Here is a 24,367-nt window from a genome sequence, read left to right as displayed (position 1 = left end):
CCATCAAAAGTTTATGCAGTGATCCCTGCATTTGGAGCACTTACCTATGGATTTAACTAAAGCAGGAGTGGCCAACCTACAGCATGTGCCCCACAAGTGGCACAGACAACCTTGATGAGTAGTAGGCAGCAGACTGGAGTGGGGGCAGGGAGCAAACAGCAGAGCAGCAGATCAAGCAGGGGGAGGGGACTCAAGTGGCACTCACAGAGGGTACAGGGCTAACTTGTGGCACACCTGCCAAAAAGAGGTTTGCCCTTACTGAACTTAAGAACATCAGACAGAACCTGATCTTGGATCTTTGATTCTTACCCAATGAATATGTGATTGTTAACAAGCTCAATAGCTCCAACAAAAGACAGAATAAGTCCATGCTCTGAATCAGTCAAAGTACAGATTTAGACATGGGTCTCCTACTCCCTAAAGTGGAGCCAGAGGGAAGGGCTTGTTCCTTGGGTCTCTACATAATGGGTGAGTGGGCCGGCCAAGCATGGGAGCCTCTATGGGGCATTATGTCGAGTGTAGACAGACCCATGGGGTTATGGTGGGAGCAGGGAACCACCGTTTCGGTGCAACATCACAGAGCATCTGCTCGGCTGACATAGCTGCCGGATGCTTACCCAACCGAAAATCCCCCGAGAGAGGAAGGGGAATGAACACTGATTTGCTGCTCTTCTAGCTGATCGCTTTTGCTCTGCTGTCTCCTACAGGATGGTGGGGAGGGATAGAGAATGGGCACTGCAGCGGAGCTGCCTTTCTCTCTGGGTGCTGCAGGAGTGAAACGTCAGCCTGCCTGCTCCCTGCGTGGGTGCATCACAAGGCCAGGAGAATGGAAAGGGCAACATAGCACCCTACCAGTCAGCTTTATAGCGGGGGAATCAGTCCTTTTGCAGCCTGTGTTTGAAACCTTTGTAGTCGCGGCTTCGAGCCCCCCCCAGCTGCCCAACAGGCTCTTGTATCCGCCGGAAGCTGCCAGCGGAGGAGGCTGGAGCGACTTCTCGGGCGAGCGAGGTCCTTGCGGCGGGAGAGGTTGGGGGAGGATGAGGCCCGAAGCACGTCTCGCTCTGCCCCGGCAGCGGGGCCGGCGGCTGACGTGCGGGTTGGGGGCGGGGTGCCCGCGGGCCCCGATCCCGCCCGGCGCTGCTAGGGGGCGGGGCGAGGCGAGGCGAGCTCGCCGCCTGCGGGCGTGGAGGCCGGGCCGCCCTGCCCTGCCCTGCGCTGCGTGGTGGCGGCGGCGATGGTGCAGTAGCAAGGCGCAGGCCAGGCTCCTTCCTCCGGGGCCGCTGCCCACGCCCGAGCGGCGGGCCTGAGGCCGGCGAGCGGGAGTCGGGCCTTGCGCGGGGAGCGGCCGGGGGCCTCGCTGCCGGGACATGGGGCGGGAGCCGCGCCCAGCCGCCTTGCCCCTGGCGGCCCTCAGCTCTGCGCGTCCCGTGCCCCTTTGCTGCGGGGTGGGGCCTTCAGCTCGCCCGCCTTTGGCACGGGGCAGCCGCGTGAGGTGTCGGGGGAGGGGCTGGGGTCTTGGGGGCCTCAGCACCAGGGTCTTCCTCGCGCCCAGGGGCCTGACCGCACGACCTGAGAGCAAGGGGGGTTTCAGGTGGTGAGAGCCAGCCTCTGTTTGTAGATGCGTGCCAGAGGAGGGGACAGGGGTGTGACTGCGCACTAGCAGTACAGATATATAGTCTTACAGGTGCTGACACTGTCTTCTTGAAGGCTCAGATCAAATGTGGTCTGTGCTTGCCTGGCAGGGGAAGTAGCATGGTCACCACAGTGGCTTCCTGGTTGCACTGGGGAAGACCACTCTGCTGGCATGGTATAGTACCCGCATAGGTAATGCATAGCTAACCTTGGCTTTATGCCCACTTTATGGAAATGGGGGACCTCCCTGGCTTGCCCTGGGACCTTACGGCTGAGGGCAAGCAAAACTCGGGGGCATCCGAATGAACCCCAAGCCTGCGGGCTTGGGCCTGCACGTAGGATGCCTGCCAGAAGATTTAGGAACATCTGAAGCCCCAGATGGGGGTAGGGGATGTTTGCCGGTAGTGGACTGGCTCTCAGATTTGGAATTTGTTCTGGATAATTGGCCTTGGACTATGGAAAATTATTTTAAAATAAAAGGTACTGCCTGCTTCCTTGCATCTGTCTGTCTGTCTGTCTTTCCACCTACCTAGCCAGCGTCTTCTCAAGACATTCATTGGGGGCCTCTTGTTCATTTCTTCCTGGTGGCACCTTAGCAGAGCGTTAATAAAGGCTGCTGTGTGAGAGTGTGCGTATGGTGCTAACCATTAGGACAGGTAGTCCTTACTTTGATCTTTGTGCCTGTGTCTTGATTGTGGGTAGCGTTTCCTTTTGCACATTACAAGAGATGGAGGCCTGTGCATCAACAGCAAAGAAGAGGGTCCTCCCCCCATGGATGATAGCAGGGGTGGCAGAGCAGAGAGAGACAATGCCGCCAGCAAGACCCAAGAGGAGGAAGAAGGCAGCTGAGGCAGGGTAAGTGCATTGTGCCATCTCTGATTATGTTGATTCAAATATGCTAAGCAAAATGGGGTCTGACTGATGCTGGGATAAGAAAATTCCAAGGAAGAAGGTACAGTTTTGTGAGTGATGTGGAGGCAGTGGCTTGTTAAGGGGCCTTCTGCCCTGCTTCAGACCTATAGGGATTCCCAGCCTGGTGGCTGGGGGCCATGTGATGGTAGGGTCCTGAGGTACAAAACAAAGGGCCCAAGTGCATAGATCTGATAGCACTTCACAGATGCCAAGGAGAGTCTTAGTGCTAGAGCCACAGCTGAATACCTCTTGCAATTTCACATTTGCTGTGAGCTAAATAATTCTTTGCTTTGCTCCCTGCATTCCCTGTCCCGCTGTGTTCCTGTTGTTGATCCTTGTTCCCACAGTTGGTGAAGTGTTTTGAGATTCCTCAGGGACAGTTAGCAGTGTAAGGTTTTAGGATGGTTATTGAAAGGCACAGGAAGAGCAGACCCAGAAGAGGTACCTAATTGCTGCTTGCAGCTGGTATATACAAGGAACAACTCAACTGCAGCCAGTGCACTTATGTTGGTGTAAGACTGAGAGAGAAGAGAATCTCACTCCTATTTCTGACTTCTTGTCTTTCAAAAACAGGAATTTTGGGAACAAAGGGGATTCCTGAAGCGAACCCTGTGTAGGATCCTGCCTGCTTTTTCCTACAATGTGCACACCTAGGGTGTTTCCAGAGGGGCAGCATTCACAGACAGGCTAGGGGCCTCATAGATAGAAACACCTGCTGTAACCCTCTACTCTTGTTCTCCTCTAACTCCTGCATGTGTGCAGAGAAGCAGCAGCTTTGCTTGGTTTTGTGGCTAGTCTCTGAGCAAGGCAAACAGTATCATTCCTACACCCTCGCCCTGCATCTTCTTTTTGGTGATCTGGTAGAGTGAACTCCCACAGATGTAGAAGTCTCAGTCTGAGCAGGGGGTAGTGAGAGGAGAGTAGAATGTGTTAACTTCCACCTGTTTTTTTTGTGCATTGCAGCTCAACATTCCCTATGTTATCACTGATTTTGGTGTCTCCTTTCTCTCTTTCCAGGACTGTGACTGTGTACTGTATGAATGAAGCAGAGCTGGTGACTGTGGCACTGGGGATACTGGCTGAGGTGAGCAGTGATGTCTATGGGCCTGTCTCCCTGCCTCATCAGGCTTTATCAAACTTCCACCAGTGCTTTTCCCCAGACTAATTTTAAAATGTCTGCACTGCGCCCCTTCCCTTAAGGAAACTTCCTTGCCAGGAAAGCTAAATAGAAACTTTTTCCTTTTTTCCCATCTACTCTATGTTAGTAACACCATAATTCAGTGTGAGAACTTGAGCATTCACCCTTGTTGAAGCTGTTGTGATGGAAGGGACAGCAGGGAGTGAACTAGGCCAGAGAAAGGAAGGGGCATCCATCTGGTTTAGGTACAGGATCCAATGACTGTATCATGCTTTGCCACAGCCTACTGGTTTGACCTTGGGCAAGTCACCTAATTTTTGGGCCTCAAGTTCCCTGTAAGTAAAATGCAGATGATTGAACTCTTCTATTTGGCTGGTGGGGAGATGACCAGGGACTAAGGTGATGGGGGCATTTAAGTGTCTATAAATAAATATGAGAAGGCAGGACAGCACCTCTGTTTCTGGGAGGAGTGTGCAGGGTAGGACCAGGAAGCGCTGTGGCAGGACTGGGTACTCCTGCCTCCTTTAAGTTTATTGGATAACCCTAACACAGGCAGGAGAGCTGGATAACCCTTACACAGGCAGGAGAGCATGCTTCACCCAGTTGCAGTGGCACCCTGGTTGAGAGCCATTGCTCTACTTGTTTCTGATCCTCTCCTGTTCCATCCTGAAGAGTCTTTAATTTCTCAGGAGATATAATATAAGAATTACCAACCACTTGAGGTCATTAAACAATCTGAAGCTTTTGTGACTGTAAAAATGTTAGCTGCAGGGTTCTCACCAAATTGCAGTTAGGTGCAAAACATTGGTCTCCAGTATGATTTCCCCTGAGGTTCCAGTGGGCCAGAGCAGTATTAATTTCTGGACCTACACTTCTGGATATGGAGTGTTGCCACTTTGGGGTGAAATAGCCAGATTTTAGATGATTATAGAAAGGGTTTCTATTTAGATAAGGCTTTATCTTTGAGACATGTTTTATGGGTGTGTACAATTATTTTATTTGCCAGAATTTGAAATGCAAGGAAAGAGAGGACAAAGTTTTGTCCGAAAGTGAAGAGGAGCAGGGATGCCAGCAGTTGCAGATTGATCCTCAGTGGAGTCCAGCATCTACAAATGGGTCCAGAACACTGAAGTCAGGCAGCAAGCCCCAGACTGAAGCTTTGGGCTGTGCTGACAGGACTGTGTCAGAGGATGAAGATGACGATGTTTTAAAATATGTCAGGGAGATATTTTTTACTTAAAGTCTGTTTTGCTGCTGCTGCTCCAATCAAAACTAATATAGCAGGAACCATTTTAGAGGACAGAAAGTGGGAAAGACCCACAAGGTTACTAGAATGATGGATCTAGAAATGATGACAGCAGAGATGCTTTTGGGAAGCCAGTGGTCTCTCTATACAAAGTGAACCTGGAACTCATAACAAGGCCTTGGAAAGACCCTTTGCTGGTTGTTGGCTCAGGGGAAGATGAACATTGGGATTTTTTGTTTGGAACATCAGAATTGCTTAAAGAGTTGGTTGTTTTTAAATAGCTCCTTTGACATTTCTTCCTCTTTTGTGGAAATGAAGTGAGCATGAAGAAAAGCTGAGAGTGCACATATGTATGAGAGTAAGCAGTTCCCATCCAGTCATGCCCTGAACTGAGCTTGCATGTTCATGACCAGAATATCTTGGAGATACCTTGGAGATGCTTATGACTTTGGCACCATCTTCTCCATTCTTAATACTCCTCCTAACCCCACTTGCAGAGTCCTTATTACCATTGGGCCCTCCCACCTCACTTAGAACTGTGGGACTTCCAAACTGGCAGTCTTTGCACGGGGGTCATGGAGACTGAATTCTTCTTAGCCCCAGGTTTTACCTTTCGAGTCAGTGTGAGGCAGGGTAGTGGAAGGTGTGCTGGGTTGTAGCCCTTGCTAACCCATGAGTTCTTTCTGCAGGCTGTCTTTTATCAACATTATGTTAAGTTTGATATCTCAACTTCTTATTTTTCAAATGAGTGTCTACTCTCTGGGAGCGTCTGGTGATGTCCCTGCTTGTGGGTGCTTTCTAGGCTATGGAAGGAGATGGGATTTCAAATAAAGTATACTATTGAGAACTTGGGCCAGTCGCATGGGTGGAGTAGGCAGCAGCAGCAAGTTGCCTGCCAGATAGCAAACTACTGTTTAACTCTGACCTTCAGACATTTGTCCCAGAGCATGCTGAAAGGGAATATCAGTGTGAAAGGAGGGAGTATTGAGGTAGGTGAGGGGAGCAGATTAGGTGTGTGAGTGTGTGCCCTCTTGTCCACCCAGCTGCATTAGAATTACCTTGACCTTGGGCTTGTCCTCCCCGCTCGCCTGCCAGGCCTTGATGGTATAATGGTATTCGAGGACTCTGAGCAGAGGTCAGTCTGGCAGGGACCATGGTCTTCTGCAGGGTTGCACCTCCCCTTTACCCTGCTCCTTTCCTCAGGTGTTTGGTCACTATTCTTTGTTGGTCAGGAGTGTGAGATACCTTGCAGAGTCTCTGCTCAAGCTCAGCCAGGTTATTTACCCTGTGGTTCTTTGGTCTAGGTTTCTTCTGGTTGAGCCTCTCCTTGGCTGAATTGATTGGGTTATACTCTACCCATCCTCTTTTCTCTCCTCTCCCTTTGTCATCATCTCTACTCCTTTCTTCTAGTGACTCTTTTAAGTTTCTGTGATTATTCATGAACTAGCTCCTTTCACACTTTCTGGTCTCTTCCAGCCTTACTTCAGGCCTTGTAGACTAAACCTCTTTTAACAGACTCAGTTGTAGGGAATTAGGGTTCTGTAACCATAGATCAAGGACAAAGGAGATCTTTCTCTCCATCTGGCCTGTATTTACACAGGGACAATAAATCAAAAGGTGAGATCTTTTACTCCTCAATTGTTTCTAATTCCAGTATACCTACACTCAAAAAAAGGTTTGATCACTCTTGCTTCCTTCCCAGTTCGAGGGTTCTGTTAGCTATCACTATCTGGTTTAAGCTCTGTTTTTCTTTTCTCTAGTGTGCCACACAAATCTCTCCTTTACTCTGGCCACCTCAACTTCTCTCAAGGTCCCACTTCACTCAGTGGGTCTGTTCTTTCCCTTCTCCCAGTCAGCTTCTACCAACTGTTCTATGGGTATTCCCCGCTTAGTCCTGGCTCTAAGGGCTTGCTGGGATGACCCCCATTACATTGCCATTCGCTGTTACTTAGCTTTCTGGGTGTGCAGAGAAGATCCTTACTCAGAGCTTGCCTGGGTTGTGATGCTCCGCGAGGTTTAGGCCAGTAGGATTCTCAGATTTGTTGGGTCTTCTTCCCTGGGCCAGCTGTCCACTCCCTGTTCCTGGAGATGCCAAACACCACACCTTTTTTGGAGTCTCCCTTTAAACTACCCGGTCTTCTGTCCAGGCCAGTCAGAGCTAGCTCCCTGGGGCACATGTTCTTCAGCCCCAGGTGCCTGCCTGTTTCCCTGGCTCTCCCTGGACCATTTCATCCGGTGCACTGGCGACGCACCACTTGTCTGGACCCAGCTGGGCAAGTTTCCTGACAGTGCAGCTGACTCAGTGGGGGTATAGCAGGGGCTTGGCCCCAGTCCCTGCTACAAGGTGGAATGAAGGCTTTCCCTCCTCCAAGCAGGAGGAGGAACTGGATGATGCTGATGCCCTGTTATTTTGGAACAGGGATTATGATTTTGGACTTTGTTGACTTCTCTGGCAAGGCTAGGTCATTACCAGGGGTCCTGGTTTTCTCAGATTAAAAAAACAAAAAAAACCCATGCAAATTCTCTGACAAAACCCCCAAACTCCGTTATTAAAATTAAAAGCCCCCTGCTGGTGCCTTTCACTGCCTCCAAAGCCCCCCCAGCCCTGCTGGTACTCCTCACTGCCCCACTCGTGCCTCTTGCCCCCCACCCACAGCCCTTGCCCTCCAGCCCTGCTGGAGGGGCCCCCAGCTGTCAGGGCTATGGGGCTGGGGACCCACGTCTGCAGCTCCCTGCCCCCAGCAGCAGGCAGCTGCAGCAGAAGCAGCATGGAGCCGAGTCCCCCACTGCTGCTGTCTATTATATTTTATATGTACTATATTTGAAGAGGCACACCCAAGGCTCCTGGTATAGGGAACAAGAAGGCCAAACTACTCTTGCTCTTTCCCTATTTGAACTGTTCCAGAGGCTGAAATGTTCCATAAGTAGAAACCAAGGGACGGGGCATTGCCTTAAGCCACAGTCACAGCTGACTCGAGCTACAGAAAGAATTCCATGGTTTCTGCTGACAGCTATACACTCATTTTTAAATATACCAGGCCATTCAGTTCTTGCAAATAGTGCATATGCAAACCAAAATGATAGGTTAACTAACAAAGATTAATTGCAATAACTTGAGCCCAGATTGTCAAAACTATTCAGACATTTCTCTTCCATTCAGCCAACTGATTTGATATTAGTAGAAGTGAGGCAGGTGCTTGAATGCCTTCAGTAATTTGAGCTCCATTGTTTAGCTGTGCTGAACATAACTAATAAACTGACAAGATATTTCTAGCTTCTGAAGTGGCACTGAAGACTAAGTCTCCTGAAGGAGTTCAGTGGTATCAAAAAAAGGCTTCTCTTTACTCCCAATTGTAGCAGTTCAACTATTTGCAGAGGAAGAGAAGGAGACCAAGTTGGACTGGAAAAGAGCAGCATAGAAGATAATAAGGAGTGTGGGAGTGGGAGGGTGCATTCTAAGACCACTACAAATGGGGAGGAGGCTGGATGGAGGGCTACCTCTGACTACTCATGTTGTAGAGAGTGCTTGTGAAGCCAGCCTTTTGATGTGGTCCTCTGGCCATCACCTATTGTGTAAAGCATTAGCTGATCAGATGTTCCTGTGAAGGTATGGTATCATGTGACATTCTGTATTATGAGTTGTGTGTGCATCACAGGATAGCTCTGGTAGAGCTGAAGATGTGGCAAACTCAGGCATGCAAGAGCAAAGCATGCTAGTGGCATTTTGGACCAATCTAAGGGCCAGATTTGAGAAGACTGCAAAAACTAGAGTGGTAATTTCTCACAAGGCACTGTGTTGCACGCAGTGTGAATTAAAAACAAGCAGAAATCTTAAGCAGGGGATAAGGCACAACACTGCTTTTATTGGAACATAAAATATACAACATGAAAAGAAAAAAAACAGTAAGGATGTTTGCTTCACTCATCACCATGCATACACATTCATTCATTCATTCATTCATTCATACAAGAAAGACAAGTGCACACACACAAATAGTTAGACAGTCCTGCAAAGGTTAAGGTGTTACCAAGTTCTAAAGTTGCTCAGGTCAGTCTGGTGGCCAGCCAGACTGACAATGAGAGATGGAGTCAGGTCTTGTTGGACACACCCAAAACTCCTTGCAGGTGGAAAAGACCCAAAGCCTTGTCTTCATGTTCATTCTTTATAGGGATCACTGTCCATACAAGCCTATGGATTCCTCCGAGTGAGACATGAAGGTCATCCTTGTCCTGTTGGCAGGCTGGGAGTGGTAGGATATGATCTTCTGGCTTTGTGGTCTGCAGTCTTCAGGGGGGTCGTTGCTTGTAGTCTTTAGCCATCAGGGTGAAGCATGATCTAGTATTCGGTAATCCTGAACTGATTCAATGTCACTGCAGCCTTAAACCGTTAAACCACAAAAGACTATCTTCGCCTGGTGCAAGAGAACTGTCTTCCTTCACATTGTCACATACATACATCATTCACCCTTTCATTACCTCTTTCCACATACATCAGACATACTGAAAACCCTTACACAAGCAATTTTCCTTATACTAAATTTAAGTTATAAAGTAATAAGTCCAATAGATCAAATGTGTCTAACATCATGAGACCAATATATTTATGCTAAGCAATAAGAAATTTAAAAACAGATGGTTAATTCCAGACCGCTAATGATGACTGATCAAATTATTATATAAAGTAAATCATAACTAGATTATTTTACTGGTTAAATATTTCATTATATAAAAGTATAAGCAATCAAAGTGTCGTGGAAACACACGCAGCATACTTTTGGGTCAGGTCAGCAGAAGCTTTTATTCAAAAGAAACTACAGCTGTAGGGGGAGTTCCAAAGTGACATGGATTTCCCAAGCACTTGGAAGGGGTCCCCCCCCGAGCAAAATCAGGAGGCTTATATACTTTTTAACAGTTGCTTACAACTCACGTGATCATATAGTGAAATTAGCATGAAAAGCGGCTATAATATTACTTCATTATTTCTTTGCTGTAATCAGGATGGGAACTAATGGGGGAGGCGAGGTTAGTTCACAAACCTCCTTGCACCTGGAAATTAACTTTGTATATACTTTTTTTTTTTGCTACCTTCAAGGCCACGGTGAGCAAAGCAGTTGCAGAGGAGTTACAAAGAACAAATACTTGCCCTTATCTGTTCTACTGTACAGAGCCAGCAATTCTACACAAAGCGGTTATGTCATCTTATAACTAAAATAAAGTTTAAGTCATATATTTTTTCTGATTCCACGAAAGCAATTATAGTTACTGTCATGCCGACTATGGAAAGGCACCTGTGGTATGTCTCCCTCTCCCTCTTCAGACTTGCAAGGGTGGAAGTTGCTCCTCAGGGGAAGAGCTGCCCCTGATAAGATTATTCTTCACCCACTTGAGATATGTAGCTGCAGCAACCAGCTGGAGCACCAGCAGAACCTGAGCCCCAGCTAATGCTATGAAAGCTCCAGAAAGCTCAGAGACCTGTATCCAAGGCCAGACCTGAAACAAAAACAAGCTAAGGCCACCAGATAACATTATGGTTGTGATGCCCAGCATCGTAAGGATCACTTCCCATTTCGTTCTGTCATTACTATACTGTACATGCACAATGAGAGGTAATGAAAAGAGACAGATAACCAGGGGAGAATATACAAAGAACCTTGCCACCGCTATTGCAGCCTGGTGAATGTCTATCTTCTCAAAGTCCTTGATCATCAGGCATTGCAGGTCTTCAATCATCTCATTCCACAGGCAGAAGTTGTAAAAGCCAATTCTTTTATTAGGAAGGTTGACAATGTTTCCAGCTTCCACCAAAAGGGCATAAGCCATCAGGGCAACAGACCCCACAGCCAGAAAGAAAATAATCAGAAGGAGCAGATACATCAACTTTTTCTGGCAAAATAGGACCATTCTGGTTGCTCTGCTGGGTCCTTGATACTTCAGTAGTGCTCTCTTCAGAGAGACCTGCTGTGAGACATGAACAGAGAGAACCTTCAATTTCAGTGTATATGCCACAGGTACCACTATTTTCTTCTACATAGCACACCAGAGTGAGTGCTAATGCCCTCTTTTAGGACTAGTCTGCTAGAGGATAACAGCCTAAGGGCTAGTTCATTCTGTGAGATTAAGTGGTAGGATTTAATACTGTAGTGCTAGAGATTTAAGGATCAAATGCTGCTAATGACCTATACGAGGAGTTGTTAAGGAATCCTTATGGCTGAAGCTGAGGCAGCAATAGCAAAGTGTAAAAAACAGGAAAGGTACAGGAAATGACAATATCCTTGCTGAATTTGTAAAACAGGGATGAGTGATAAATGACTGGGATCCTTCCTAAGATCTGTAACATTAAATGGCAGCCTGGAAACTGGCCGAGCAATAGACAAGATTGATAGTGATAATTCAATTCTCACAAGTTTGTGAGATTGCAGTAAGCTTCTGAGAATGCAGTAAGTGCAGAACTATAGGCCTGATTAGTTACCCAAGCAAAGTACTACTACACATTTTGCCGAGTTAATTGAAGCCATGGATAGAAAATATAATACCAGCAGGACAGGCAGGTTTCACAAAAGACCTTAATACACCTGAGAAGATTTGCAATTTGAGAATACTTTGCATAAAGTGTATTGGCTACCAAATGGAAATACATTACAACTAGAAAAACAAGAAACGTTGATTGTGTTTGGCTTTATGGGGATTTGTGACAAAGCATAATATCAATCCAGGGAGTATGTATACTATCACATCACTCTACAGCAACTCTTCTTATTTTTTTTTCTCATCAGGGAGTTACCTTATGGGAAGAATTTAAGATTTACATTGATGTAAGATAGGTGGGCATTTTCTTTTCTCTTCAGATGCACTTGAACACTTCAATAGGTTAGTATCAACTGTAGGTAGAAGAGACCACTAGAGATTATGTAGTCCAATGCACTGCTCAAAAGCAGAATCATCCCTATCTAAACTATTCTAGACAAGTGTTTGTATAACTAATTTGTAAAACTACGCAAACACCTTTCGCACAACTGCAAGGGACACTGCCCACCCCTGCCTCCCCTAAGAACTCCCTAATTTGCCACAGGTAAAATAGGAGGACAAGGGCATTATAAAGGTCCTGCAGCTGAAAGCATTGTTAAAATACACTGGAGAGATCCAAGGAAGAGGACCATGTCCCCTACTAGAGGAAGGCAAAAGATAAAAGCAAGCTGATCAGGATCAGTAAGGGAACTGGCAGAATTAACACAGGGCCTAAACACTATAGCAATATTTCATGAAATGGAGATCACCGTGGGCAAAAGAAATATCAGGTCTGTGGATGTACATGGCAATATAGATACATACATTCAAAAGGGAGGCATCCTGAAAAATTAAACTTTTAAAATATTTGAAGTCAAATCTCTCAGAAAACTGTAGATCAGACACAGAGGTACAGACAAGAATTTCAATGGCAACAGTAGTACAAGGAAAACTGTTTAAGGTCTTGAAGGACAAGGATCTCTATCAAAATAAGGATCTGTCTTTTTAGATTAATGGCAATATCAACAAGCTATATGCACATTTGAAAGCTGGACCCCAAATGTAGGTGTAAAAAGACAAACACAAGACTTTGAAATGAAGTACTACAGATGACTCTTAAAGATACTGTATGCAATTCATAGGACAAATCAAAGAGGCAGCTGGAACTGCTGCTGGAACTTCGCAACTGCTGTTGGAAAATAAGAAAGCCTCCTTGACATAATTCAGATGTAGAGATGTTATGAGACGTCCTCATTTGGCCAGCACCATACTTCAAGTAAGAGAAAACAGAAGGAGAAGAAGAGGTCAACCAAGCAATATGTGAATAGATAATATTAGTAAATGGACAGAAAAGACCAGAACCAATCTTGCTTACTTGGTGGGGGGGAAAAAAAAAGTCTAGCATAGAAAGAGGTCAGAAGGGAACTCTGACAATATCCTGTGACCTTAGACATTATGGGAAACAGAGTGACTTGGGAATTTGGCTAGATGAATGGGTAAGATATATATAATTACATGGAGAACAAGTGAGTTGCGTGTTGATATAGAATTCAACCTTCCTTACTGGCTTCAGCACTAATTATGTATCCTATTTCAAAACATGCCAGCCAGGATCCTGCTAATATAGTACCACATAGAAAAGGAGTTATGAATACAAAACCATACCTCTACCTTAGTCCTAAAACAATAGATTAAAGAGTCAAATAAACTGCAAGTCCTAGTTACACTTAGGGTTAATGCAACTGTTACACTAGAAAACTGGCCTGTCATGCTCAATGGGACAGGGGAAAGGAGGAAGCATTTATAGTTTCATTGTAAAGACCTACTAAATTCAGTCTAAATTCAGATAGTTGTAGGGGAGTAACATGAACAGAAGTTCCTCCAGGTAGAAGCTTCTAGGGAGATGCTTTGTGCATGGACAATGAGTCAGTTTTTAGGTCAGGTTAACTATTAAGTTAACTATCAAGCTTGACAACAAGGTCCTCTGTGTGTTACATGCCTTAGGGAAGATGACAGTAGCAGCTATTCTGGGAAACACTTATTTTTAATAGAACTGAAAGCAAAAGTGTATGAATCATCATTCATGAGAAACAAACACAAGGGTGATAAGCAATTTGAACTTTGGACTGGAGTACAGGTCTACAAGAGGTCTCAGTGGGATTTAGGCAGAATTTGAATACCTATGTCTTAATTTCAGATCCTTAATCTTCCCCCCCCCCCACACACATATGCACACATTCAACTGCTGCCTAATCCTAGAAGCACTTAAGTGCCTAAATAGTTGATATTAAGGATCTCTTGCACCTAAAATTTTGCTTCTAGACATACCCAGAATACCACAGTCTTAATTGGGCTGAACAGCTTACCTTAAATGTGAGCACTTACACCCTGTTGAAGTCCACCAAAGTACAGATTCCTCTGCCTATCTTGCCTGAGGGCCTTGATTCCATAGGTGTGATCCGAACACTGTCCAGGCTCTGGCCAAAATGTGGTGGCAGTGACTCTGTTGCCTGCTGATCAGGGCACTCACCTGGGTGAGGACAGCTCTGGGTTCCATACCCTGATCCAAGCACTATGTTTGTATTTTGCATTAAACAGGTTTGGATACAGATACAGAAGTACTTTCTGAAGTAGGGACTACGACCTTGACTCCCCCATGAGAATACCCCTTCTCAGCAGGCTGGAGTAATGTACGTACACTGCCTAGCTCTTCCTGACTCAATGATTAATAATGCTATGCAAAGTCAAACAGGTTGAACAGGAGTGATGGAGGGTGCCCCCCACCAGCCTAGCCTCTAGTCCGGTAATGAAAGCAGTCTCCTGGGAGATGTGGCTTGCAATTCCCTGAGACTGAGGTGGGCCCTGAGCTTAGGTTTCTTAGATCCCAGGTAAGGGCTCTAAGCACTGAAATATTTATGGATGGAATGGGTTGATGTGGCATGGTCTTCATACTGTGTTTTGAAAGAAGGTTGACCCTGCTCTGTATCCATCAGAGATAATGTAAGCACCCACATTCAGGATAGAGTTCTAGGCTGTGAATCCAGAGCTACACTTCCTGGTAGGGCTGAGAACAGTGCCCAAGCCCTGGAGAGGGATGGGATTTAAAATTTACACCTCTCCTCAGTGTTTTTTTGTTGGCTAGATCAGGGGTCTTCTCATTCATTGTATGGGCCCATTCTAAGGCACTTAAGCTTCCGATACAATGCACAGGGAGAGTTAAGTGCCTAACTTAGGCTGTGGATTCTGATAAAGCAGCAGAGTAGATGGGAAGTACCTAAAAACCAGGTGCCTCCACTGCATGTCACAGTTCCTGAGACCCAATCTCAATGTGGGGTCTAGGAATCAAGGAAGAGGGAGCTGTGGAAATATTGGAAATATACTGGATGGGAGGGCTGTGCAAAGCTTTGGATCATGATGCAGAGATGATATGGATGATTTGGAGTCCAAATCTAATTGCTGGAAGCTTTAGGCTTTCCAAATAGATTTGGAGCTGATTCGGCCATAGAGTATAATGGGGATCAATTAAATATCTATAACTTTGTTGTCTTTTGACTGATTTAGATGAAACTTGCACAGATGGTAGGCCCTACTGAGAGCATGACCCATGACAAGTTTCAAGGTGATAAGTGAAGGGGTTTCTGGGAAACCACACTTCAAAGTCCTGAAAGCAAAACACACATTACATGTATGTGTTAAGCCACAGTGGGGTCAAAACTGCAGGGATGGTAGCCCCTGCAGAGGGCACAAATCCTGCCAAGTTTCAAGGAGGTAGGTTCAAGGGTTTGGGGAGAACTGCACTTCAAGCCGCAGACAAGCAAGACTCATGACATGGGTGACACTGTGTGTTAAGGCGCAGCAGGGTGAAAGCTGCAGGGATGGTGGCCCCTGCTGTGGCCACAAAGCCTGCCAGCTGTTGAGGAGATGGGTGCAAGGCTTCTGGGTTCTGGGGCCCTGAACCTCTAGCTGCTGACAGGCAAAACTTGTGACATGGGTGCTTGTGCAACTGTGTCCATCTTGGGGCATGGGTGGTGGGGGACTATGGCAGGCCTGGCTGCTAGGCTACTGTGTTACCAATCAATCATGATTCACTCGGTGACCAGCTCAATACACAGTAGCCAGCTAATGTAATGAGTTAATGAGCAAGGATTAATGCCTGGAAAACCACAGACTAAAGAGAGGAAATAATCAATACAGACCATCAACTGCACCAAGACAGGCACAGTCAGTTGCACAAGCACCCATGTCACAAGTTTTGTCTGCCAGCAGCTAGGGGTGCAGGGCCCCAGGCCCCCCCTGCACCGATCTCCTTGAGAGCTGGCAGGCTTGGTGGCCTCAGCAGGGGCTAGCAGGTCTGCAGTGTTCACCTCACTGTGCCTTAACACACACAGGGTCATCTATGTCATGAGTTTTACCTGTTAGCAGCCAGAGGTGCAGGGCCTCAGAAGCCAGACTCCCCCTGCACCTATCACCTTGAAACTTGGCAGGCTTTGTGGTCTCAGCAGGAGTGATCACCCTGCAGTTCTCACCCCGCTGTGGCATAACATATACACATGACATGAGTTTTGCTTTCAAGAATTTGGGGTGCAGTTTTCCCCAAACCCCACCACACCCATCTCCTTGAAGCATGGCAGGCATCATGATCTCATCAGAGGCTACCACTCCTACAAGTTTCATCCAAATCAGACAAAAACCAACAAAGTTATAGATATTTCATCGATTCTCCATTATACCTTATGGCCGGATCACTGAAGTGGCTCCGAAGCTTTGGAGCTGATTCGGCTGAATCGAAGTGGGAAACTGATCCGGAGCTGTGAATTGGATTGCTGGCATCTGAAATCGGCTGGATCCGAAGCCGAATCGAATACCTACCTATTCGCACAGGCCTACTAGACAGACAAACCTCTAATGGCAGTTCTTCTTGGCAGACGTTACTCTCTGCTTCTCTAGTTCTAGAGACTAGGTTTCCTTTCAGTTGTACTTTCTGGGTTCTCTCTTTAGGCTGAAAGACAAAAATCAGAGGTAAGGAGAAGCTCCCCAGCCAGTCTACTCAGGGAAGGGTGATCAGTAAAAGCAGCCTACTTGTTCCAGGCCCTCAAGAGTTTAGGGATCACTTGCTCTTTGGGTCTTCAAGGTGTCATAAGTAAGCAGGAGCTTGGACCTGCTTACTCTGCATTTGGCTTTGAGCAGTCTACAGAGAAAGGATTAATCTCAAGCACCCCACTTCCCTTACAGAATTTCTCTTTGGGAAGTCATCCTCTTGCAGGTTTCCACCCTCAGATGACTGCTTCTTAAATCATCATTTTCCCACCAGGGCAGAAGACTCAGCTTCCCATTAATAACACTTGTCACTGTTCGGGAAGTTGAGGCACACATTCCACCCTTTTCCTAGAGGCTGTAGGTTTTAGCAGAGCTAGGAGACATGGTTAAAACTTTTCAACTACTGGACCAAGCCATGGTTTCAATGTGCCATGGAAAAATTATACTGTAAGCAGATCCCTGGCCATAACTGCAGCACAGATGCTCCTGGAGGGTGTTCAATACTCTCAGGATCTATACCAAGACACCTGGACAAGGGCTGGAACCCCAATCTCCCACATACAAGGGTAATGTAAGACCTAATCTGAACATTGTATCAAATACTGACCCATAGCTTTCTTCATATTATTTATTCATAGAGGTTTAACATCTAAGGGAACATTTCTTTCCTACCTCCCTTGCCCCCCGTGCCTTCTTCTCCCCTATCAGGGACTTATTTCTTTAGGATCACACATCATTGTAACACAAGTACCCCAAATCTATCTGTTCTCCAAGAAAACCCCTACCCAATCAATACCTCACTTCAGCTTCCTAAGGTCTCTCTTGGAGCTCTTCTTCAAGACACGCTTCTGGAAAGTCCTGAATGGTATGGCACACTCACCAAGGGCCTGCATTTCACTATAACAAAACACAAAGATTCAAAGACATCAGAAATTTGTGAACAATTAAACCCATAGCCCACCTCACTGGGAAATAAAGGAGCATGTCTGAACTGAAAAGAATAATAGATCCCAAATCATTTCCAACCCGGAGCCCCCAAAGTACCATCCCCTCAACAGCAGATGCCTCATCCACACCAGCTCTACAACCCCACGGCAGCCGAGCACTTGCTCTTTTGTTGTTGTTTACTGTGACACCCCATCATCTTTTAGAGTGGACAGGTAAAAGCTTCCATATGCAACCAGCCCTCGCAGCCAGGCTCTCTCTCACCCTTCCCTACACACTGGTTAGAATCTTACAGATTTGAATGCACATCAAACTAGAAAAGTCCAACTTTAGTGTAAATCACCTGCTGGAATAACAGGGAAAGGGGACCTGAGGTTCCTTGCTTCCCATACAGCTCAGCAAACTTCTGGGAATTTATATATAAAATAACACTTTTCATTCTTAAGTTAGTCACGTAATATGTGACACTGAAGCCAATGCTGAGTTAGAAGGTAGCTGTCCCTACTGTACACCACAGCTGGGGAGAGGAAGGAACATAAGGGCTCAGATGACAAGGCTTATATACAAATAAGCCATCTACTCTTTAATAAGCATACAGCTCATAGAGGAGCTTGGTCTCACTTGAAAGAGAAACCTTTATTTAATAAATTTAGCATATCTAAATTCATACCAGCCTTGATGCCAACTCCAGCTCTGGTGCCAAGGGGATGCAGGAAGCTCATGTCCCCAGAAATAGCAGCCCTGCTTATCACAAACAAGCAGCCCTATTGCTTCTTGCCTTGACAGGAAGACAGAGGAAGCAGTTAGCTGACTTATAGCATGTGTATTGATATGCTAACCTCCAATGAACATTAACAGGCTAAGCAGGAGATGGGAGAGAGGGGAAGAGTGCCCAGGGGTGGATCCTTCTGGACTGGATCACACCTCAAGAGATTCCCCTTGTTTCCCTTCAGTGCTCAAAGACATATCCCTTCCTCTCCCCATCCTTCTCTTGCTGCTGCTTTCTGTGCTGTCTTGGGGGCACAGGAAGCTTTAGAGCCTATCTGGCCTACTCCAGCCAAGCTGTACAGAGGCTGGGCTCAGCTGGGACAGTGGCAACAGCAACCATGATGGAGGAGGGTGTTCCCTCTTATGCCTGCTCCTGGAGGGACTGGGCAGGGAGGGGAAACCCACCCACCCACATATCACCATTGCTGCCATTGTGTTGCATTCCCAACTGAGCCCAGGCCCTACTCATCCCATCTGGAATGGGCAGAAGCTGCTCTGAAGCTCTCCCTGCCCTGGGAGGAAAACATCGGGGCCAGGTGGGGTAGTGGGGAATGGAAGGGAAGGATCTTGCCTCTAAGCATGGAGGGGAAGTGAGGGGATTCTTCTGTGGTGTGCTCAGAACCTCATCTGCCACTGATCTGCAATAGAAAGTATCCTGCAAATTCACTGTAACCCTTTGACATCCATCTCTTCTCACTGCCTCCTGCCCCATTCTCTTTCTAAAGTAGTGGCAGCACTGCTTCTTGCCTCCAGTCTTTGCCAGATCATTCTGGATCCAAAAGGAGCCTGCATTCTGGGACTAATTAATGATAGTTTCTGTTACAGTCACCTCCCAGCATCTAGATCAGTTCAGGGGCCAAACAGCAATAAAAGTTGCAGCTGGTAGGTGTACTGCATGCAATGGTGTGTTTGTATCACTCCTCAAAAGGGTGGGAGTACTGGGATGCATGGATATGAGCTGTGTGCTTGATTTTCAAGAGTGTGCTGCTGCTGGTGATATACTCAGTTGTTGGTCATGGTCATAAGCAACAGCAGATGACAGAGTCTCAATGCCTAGAGGTGGGAATTGATCTGCTGACTTGAAGCTTACCAGCATTTTCTTCTCCCAGCCTGACTAGATTTTAACATTAGCATCCTGTTAGTACTGATCTACTATAAGGAAAATTTTCAAATGGGGTATGTCCAGTACTAAGCAGTACTACCTCCACAGACTACCACTCCCTGCCTCAATCTCACCTGCTGCCCCACAGCTCCCCTACCCCTCATCCCAGTCCTGCTTGCCTATGTTTTCAGTAGGAAATGCTGAATGCTTAGCCTCAGCTCCCTTTAAGGAGTTAGATGCCTAGCACTGAGCTTCAGGAAGGTGTGTCCTTCTATCAAGATTCACATCCATGAAACCTATCCTGGGAGTTTAGCACCTCAGCCCTTTTCCCCAAGAGCCCAGCAACCACAGGAGGTAGTGATGCCTGAGAAGATTTGAACCTATATCTCCCATGTGAATCCCTTTGCCCCTTTTGGGTGGGGTGGGGTGGGGGCTCCTTTGATATCTGTTATTGAAGTTGTTCCACTTTGTCTTGAATACTACCTGCAGCTTCTCCCCTGATGGAGCAGCAGGGCTCTGGGCAGTTCCTGCCCCAGCATGTGGATGGGAGGAGGGCATGGGGTGGGAGCAGGTGGGGCTCAGTCCCATATGGAGCACCATGTGGACAGCCATGGGCTGAATGAGGGGTGAGGAGTATGGACCACACCTGCACAGCCCAGGCTAGCTCTGCTGCACGCACCCCCACGTCCTCCTCCCTTCACCGCTGGTAAGCTTCCAGGACCTAGCCCACAGGCAGTCCCCCCCGGCACATGTACTCTACACCTCCCACCCCCTTTTATTATGCAGCTCACCTCTATATACACTACACACAAAAAAATTCAGAAAAAGATTTTAAAAATAAAATTAAAATATGTTATAGTAGATATTTGATTTTTAGTGTATGATTTGTTTTTTATCTATAATTTCTCAAAATGATTATTTCTGAAAGATTTTGTGTGTGTGTCCCTCAACAGCTTACCAAAACTCTTCAAATGGCCCACCAGCCAAAATAATTGCCCACCCCTGCTCTCAATCATATACCTAAAGGGTTGAGCTAACACCTCACTGCTCCATGGAGGTAATACTGTCAAGAGACTCTGGTGCAGTGGGCCAGCTGGACCAAAAAAAGTTGTTTGTTGGTCCCAGCCCCTGCAGCACACTGCAGTATACCGGAGTCTTTAATGACTTTGGCACTTACGACATGTTTTATTTAGCAAGCATTGCTGTGCAGCTGCTCAGAAAACTTTTAAACTCATAGTAACACTTACTCTGATCTAAAATAAAACAGATTCTAAGTGCAAAACGCACAAAGGCCTTATAGATATCCTCTTACTGCTGCTGAAAGGCTTTTGTGTTTGAGATTCCTGTAAATGACAGTAGGTTTCTCTTTCACTGATGTTGCATGCATTTAAGCAAACAAAACTTGTCTGCCTTTAAGCAAAAGAAGAACTTGTACGTGATTAGTAAGGTGTTGTTTCTTTATTCCTTTTTTTTTTTTTTGCCCAGGTCTTGCTTACAGTGCAAAGAACAGATTAAGCAAGGAAGATAGGAAAATGAAAGACCAGTCAGCAACTGAAAACTACAATAAAACACGTCCTTAGTGTAATGTGTGACCAGACCCTGAGCTTGAGAGCTACCTTTGGTATGTCTGTCTGGCAGTTCATTGTACCATGTAGACACCATGAAGTACCTAGGCAATTTAGGTGCCTCTGTGGTTAAGGCAGCAGCTGAATGTAGGGTTTCAGGATTTCATTTATAACTTAATGCTAGATAGCTAAGCAAGGTGCCTATAGACATGCAGGGAGGATGTTCTGACATGTTATAATTACAGTCCATTGGAGCAGATTCGATTAATGGAGTCTGCTGGAGCATGCTAATTAGCATGCCCCTAGCAGCCTCCATGTCTCGTATACTAGCATGCCTATACTTCAAAATGGCACAGGGGGCGCTTTAACTAAAGCTAATTCGACAAGCTTTAGTTGAGCTTTAGTTAAAGCACCCTCGTACCATTTTGAAATGCGGGATGCTGATACATAGGACGGTACAGGCACTTTAATTACATGGGATGGTGCAGGCCTGATCCAAAGCCCACAGATAGGGATCCAGATTTATCTGGTGTAAATCAGCTCAGAGGTTTAACTGGCCAGTATTGTGCCCTAGATGGCAGCAGCAGTGCACATTTCAGGGGCCAGAGGTTCCCCTTTTTGCAGCTGACATGCATGCTGAGTGGCCAAAAAATCATTGTTTTTCTGTGACAAAATAGGAGGTAACATCCCCTCTAGTAGCAGCAGCAAAACGCCAGGTGCTGTTTCTCTGTCCTCTCTACTGCTTGAGCCAGAGCTCCTGAAAGGTTGAGGGAGGGATGGCCAGGTGATGTTTCCCCTTTAGCTCCATGCCAGCGCCCCACCTGTAGGCAGTGCTCTCCCACCCATTTTAATGTGACTGAGTCAGCTGATTTCAGTCCTCTGCTTTTGATGTAATACTTTTTGTTACCACTTAATTTGCTCAGTTGCATCAGCTGCCTAGTTCCATAGGGTGCTTACATAAGTTACATTTTTCACAAGACTGGGCCCCTGAAAGTGCTCTACAGTTGCGATGTAACACATGTGGTTGGCTACAGAGGACTTGTAAAATGGCTGATCATGTAAAAAAGTAACCCTGGTCAAATGAGGTATTAGATGAAGGTGTTCTAAAGCAGAGCACCTTAGGGAATTTGTGTTCCCTCCAGGGTTAATTTTTCACACTTTGTAGGGCTGGGCTGGTGCTCAAGTTGGTGACTACCAGCCTAGACCCAACCCTGTGGTTGTCAGTGGGGGAGGGAAGGAGAGGAGAAAAAGGGGAGGGGTAGAGGAGGGATCAGCATGGAGCTGTTGGTTGCTTTGCCTGGCTGGAGCTGAGGGGCAGTGGGGTGGAATACAGCCCCCTCACCTTTTGCCCCCCCCAGCTATAGTATTGGGGTATAGTTGGGCCGGGCCACCTCACCTTCCCCGCTCCAGCTCCAGCCTGGAAAAGCTACTGGCAGCTCTGTGATGCTCCCTTTCTTTCCCCCTCTCTCCCCTGTTGACAGCCCCAGAGCTGGAGGGTGCGGGGCAGGCTGGGGGGAGGGATGGTTTGGCAGTGTCCTTGGAGGCCACTGGAGTGCTCCCAGCTGCTGGCCAGGGCCAGTGCAGGCAAGCTTGATCTCCCCCAGTCCAACAGGTGTCTGTTGGGTCGGTGGGGAGGGGGCTCTAACTCATGGTGCTTTGTATAAAGTGCCATGAGTTAGATCACAGCCCCTAAACACCTGTAGGCATCGTTAGCAGAGCACAAAGCTCAATCTTTAATCAGTGCTCTTAGGAACACCTTGTCACATACACAAAAAAACACAGGTTTCTGATTCTGCTGTCATTCGCACTGCTTTTCCATGGTTCCTTAACCCCTTTGAAATGAACGCCTCTGCCCTGCGGACATGAGAGAAAAATTTGGCCCAGCAGACACAGGTGACATGATTGGAGCACCCTGACTTTGTTCAAGCAAGGAAGCCAGGGAGATGCATCACAGAAATGCCAATAATCTCATTTTACTTTTTCAGTCAATTCAACTCTTGTTAACCACAAATCTAACCCACTGGAAAAAAGGGAGGGGACGGAGGAGGGGGAAGAAACAAGAGGAATGTTAGGTAGGGTTCGCATGTTGTTGTAGGAGGGTAATTTTAGGTCTTTACTTGTTCTTGATCTCACCTGCTTGCCTCTGTCAGTGTGGGGGAGCTGTGTGGAATGTTCTGGAAGCAGCGCCAGGCAGGGAGGGCTCCCTGGGAGGAGAGGGGGACTGGAGGCCCCTGGGTGGAGGGAGCTGGCTGTGACTGACAGGGTGGTTACCCTGGGGGAATTTTCATTGACGTTTTATGAAGGCTAGGTGGTAGTCTGAGAGTAGCCTAAGGAGGTTGTCAGTTTTTGTCAGGTTTGTTTTACCATATTCTGTTGTCAAAGCATTTGATCACTTTTTCTTCCTATGAAATAAACCCTTTTATTTTTTTCTGTCATTTGACTCAGTTGCCTATGCTCAGTTATAACTTCTGGGCAGATCAATAACTTGGGCAGACCCACCCAAGGCAGTGGGGGACTGGTAAGCTTACACAAACAGGTGTATCTCTGGGAGCACACTGACAGCCCAGGGTTTTGTCACAGCTTCCATGATTTTTTTTTTTAGTTAATTTTTCTATTAAAAAAATTGTTTTCACTTTCCTGTTGCTGCGTGAAAATTTGACATGAATACGTGACATTTGCTACACAAAGAGTGCTGTCAAACTCACAAAATATAATGCAGAAAGAAACTGATTATACCCCTCAATCATCAAATAAACAAAAGAAGCAAATATGGAAAGTAAACAGTCCTTTCCCCATATCCCTTTTGATTAGATTGAGTTTACATTCTACATATAAGAGAAACAAGTAAAAAAAACAAAACAAATGGAAGCAGGGATTTAAATTTCTGGTGTCTCTTTAAAAGGCTCAGGAAAGAGACTTGTTTTTCACATGTGCAGTATAATCTCCAAAACAACATCTCAAAAACAGAGTAGCCAATGGGGAGGATACTTACAGGAGAGGCATCATAGTGAATGCTGAATTCCGAAAGCAACAAGAAGAGGCAGAACTCAAAGTCCTGTTTTGTCAGTCTTCTTGACTACAGCTTCTGCAGCCTTGCGTTTTGTTAGTCAGCTGTTCTCCAACTGAGTGCTGCACCAGAACTGGCTGTCTTTACTTTATGTGTGTGATTTTTAAAAGCTGGGTATTTTCACTTTCATTTTTGGTATGGGGACTTTCCATTCTTGTCACGTGAAAATAAAAACAATCCCTGTGTTGTCAAAGGATTTATAACAAAGCCTGACCCTAGCTGGTGGCAAACATGTTTCAACATATCTCTCCTGTCTACTGCTTATACAAATGAGCTACTTACTAAGAGAAAGACCACATGTACACTAGAAACGTTGCTTAGGCTAGTAATTCATTAGGGGGGGTGCTTATTTTTTACAGCATTTTATACTGGTCAAAGTCTTAAGGGCAGGCACAAATACGCTAGCATAGAACTGCATTTGCCAGGATAGCTTATTTTGTTTGGGGAATGA

At 46.3% G+C, this 24,367-nt stretch overlaps 2 protein-coding genes across 5 annotated transcripts; one reads left to right on the top strand and one right to left on the bottom strand.

Moving 5' to 3' along the window:
- The first annotated feature begins 1,026 nt into the window (after positions 1–1,026).
- On the top strand, positions 1,027–10,167 carry CYREN (cell cycle regulator of NHEJ). Its single transcript, XM_059726315.1, has 3 exons — positions 1,027–2,487; positions 3,562–3,628; positions 10,021–10,167. Exons 1-3 carry the CDS (start codon positions 2,267–2,269, stop codon positions 10,135–10,137), a joined length of 405 nt encoding a protein of 134 aa, XP_059582298.1. The 5' UTR covers positions 1,027–2,266; the 3' UTR covers positions 10,138–10,167.
- Positions 8,772–24,158, bottom strand: TMEM140 (transmembrane protein 140). Of its 4 annotated transcripts, none has more exons than XM_019480975.2 (4): positions 23,842–24,158; positions 17,266–17,366; positions 16,302–16,431; positions 8,772–10,886 (listed from the first exon to the last, which is right to left on the bottom strand). In XM_019480975.2, the coding sequence occupies exon 4, from the start codon at positions 10,827–10,829 to the stop codon at positions 10,242–10,244; it is 588 nt and encodes a 195-aa protein (XP_019336520.1). In that variant the 5' UTR covers positions 10,830–10,886; positions 16,302–16,431; positions 17,266–17,366; positions 23,842–24,158; the 3' UTR covers positions 8,772–10,241. The 4 variants fall into 4 exon arrangements, with proteins under 4 accessions (XP_019336520.1, XP_006261215.1, XP_019336522.1 ...); XM_006261153.4 differs by having other exon boundaries at positions 16,333–16,431; XM_019480977.2 differs by lacking the exons at positions 16,302–16,431; positions 17,266–17,366; positions 23,842–24,158 and adding an exon at positions 13,799–14,981.
- Positions 24,159–24,367: the final 209 nt, after the last annotated feature.

The sequence above is a fragment of the Alligator mississippiensis genome, chromosome 4 (genome assembly GCF_030867095.1).
Source record: "Alligator mississippiensis isolate rAllMis1 chromosome 4, rAllMis1, whole genome shotgun sequence".
In the NCBI taxonomy this organism is placed as follows: Eukaryota; Metazoa; Chordata; order Crocodylia; family Alligatoridae; genus Alligator; species Alligator mississippiensis.
Note: the sequence above shows the minus strand (reverse complement) of the source record. Positions and strands in the feature narration are given on the sequence as shown.

Bases quoted from the DNA above. Each gene is read 5' to 3' on its own strand.
- TMEM140 (XM_019480975.2), bottom strand. From the start codon at position 10,829: ATGGTCCTATTTTGCCAGAAAAAGTTGATGTATCTGCTCCTTCTGATT.
- CYREN (XM_059726315.1), top strand. From the start codon at position 2,267: ATGGTGCTAACCATTAGGACAGGTAGTCCTTACTTTGATCTTTGTGCC. The intron at 2,488-3,561 runs GTAAGTGCATTG...CTCTCTTTCCAG, and splicing joins AAGAAGGCAGCTGAGGCAGG to GACTGTGACTGTGTACTGTA. The intron at 3,629-10,020 runs GTGAGCAGTGAT...GCTACCTTCAAG, and splicing joins CACTGGGGATACTGGCTGAG to GCCACGGTGAGCAAAGCAGT.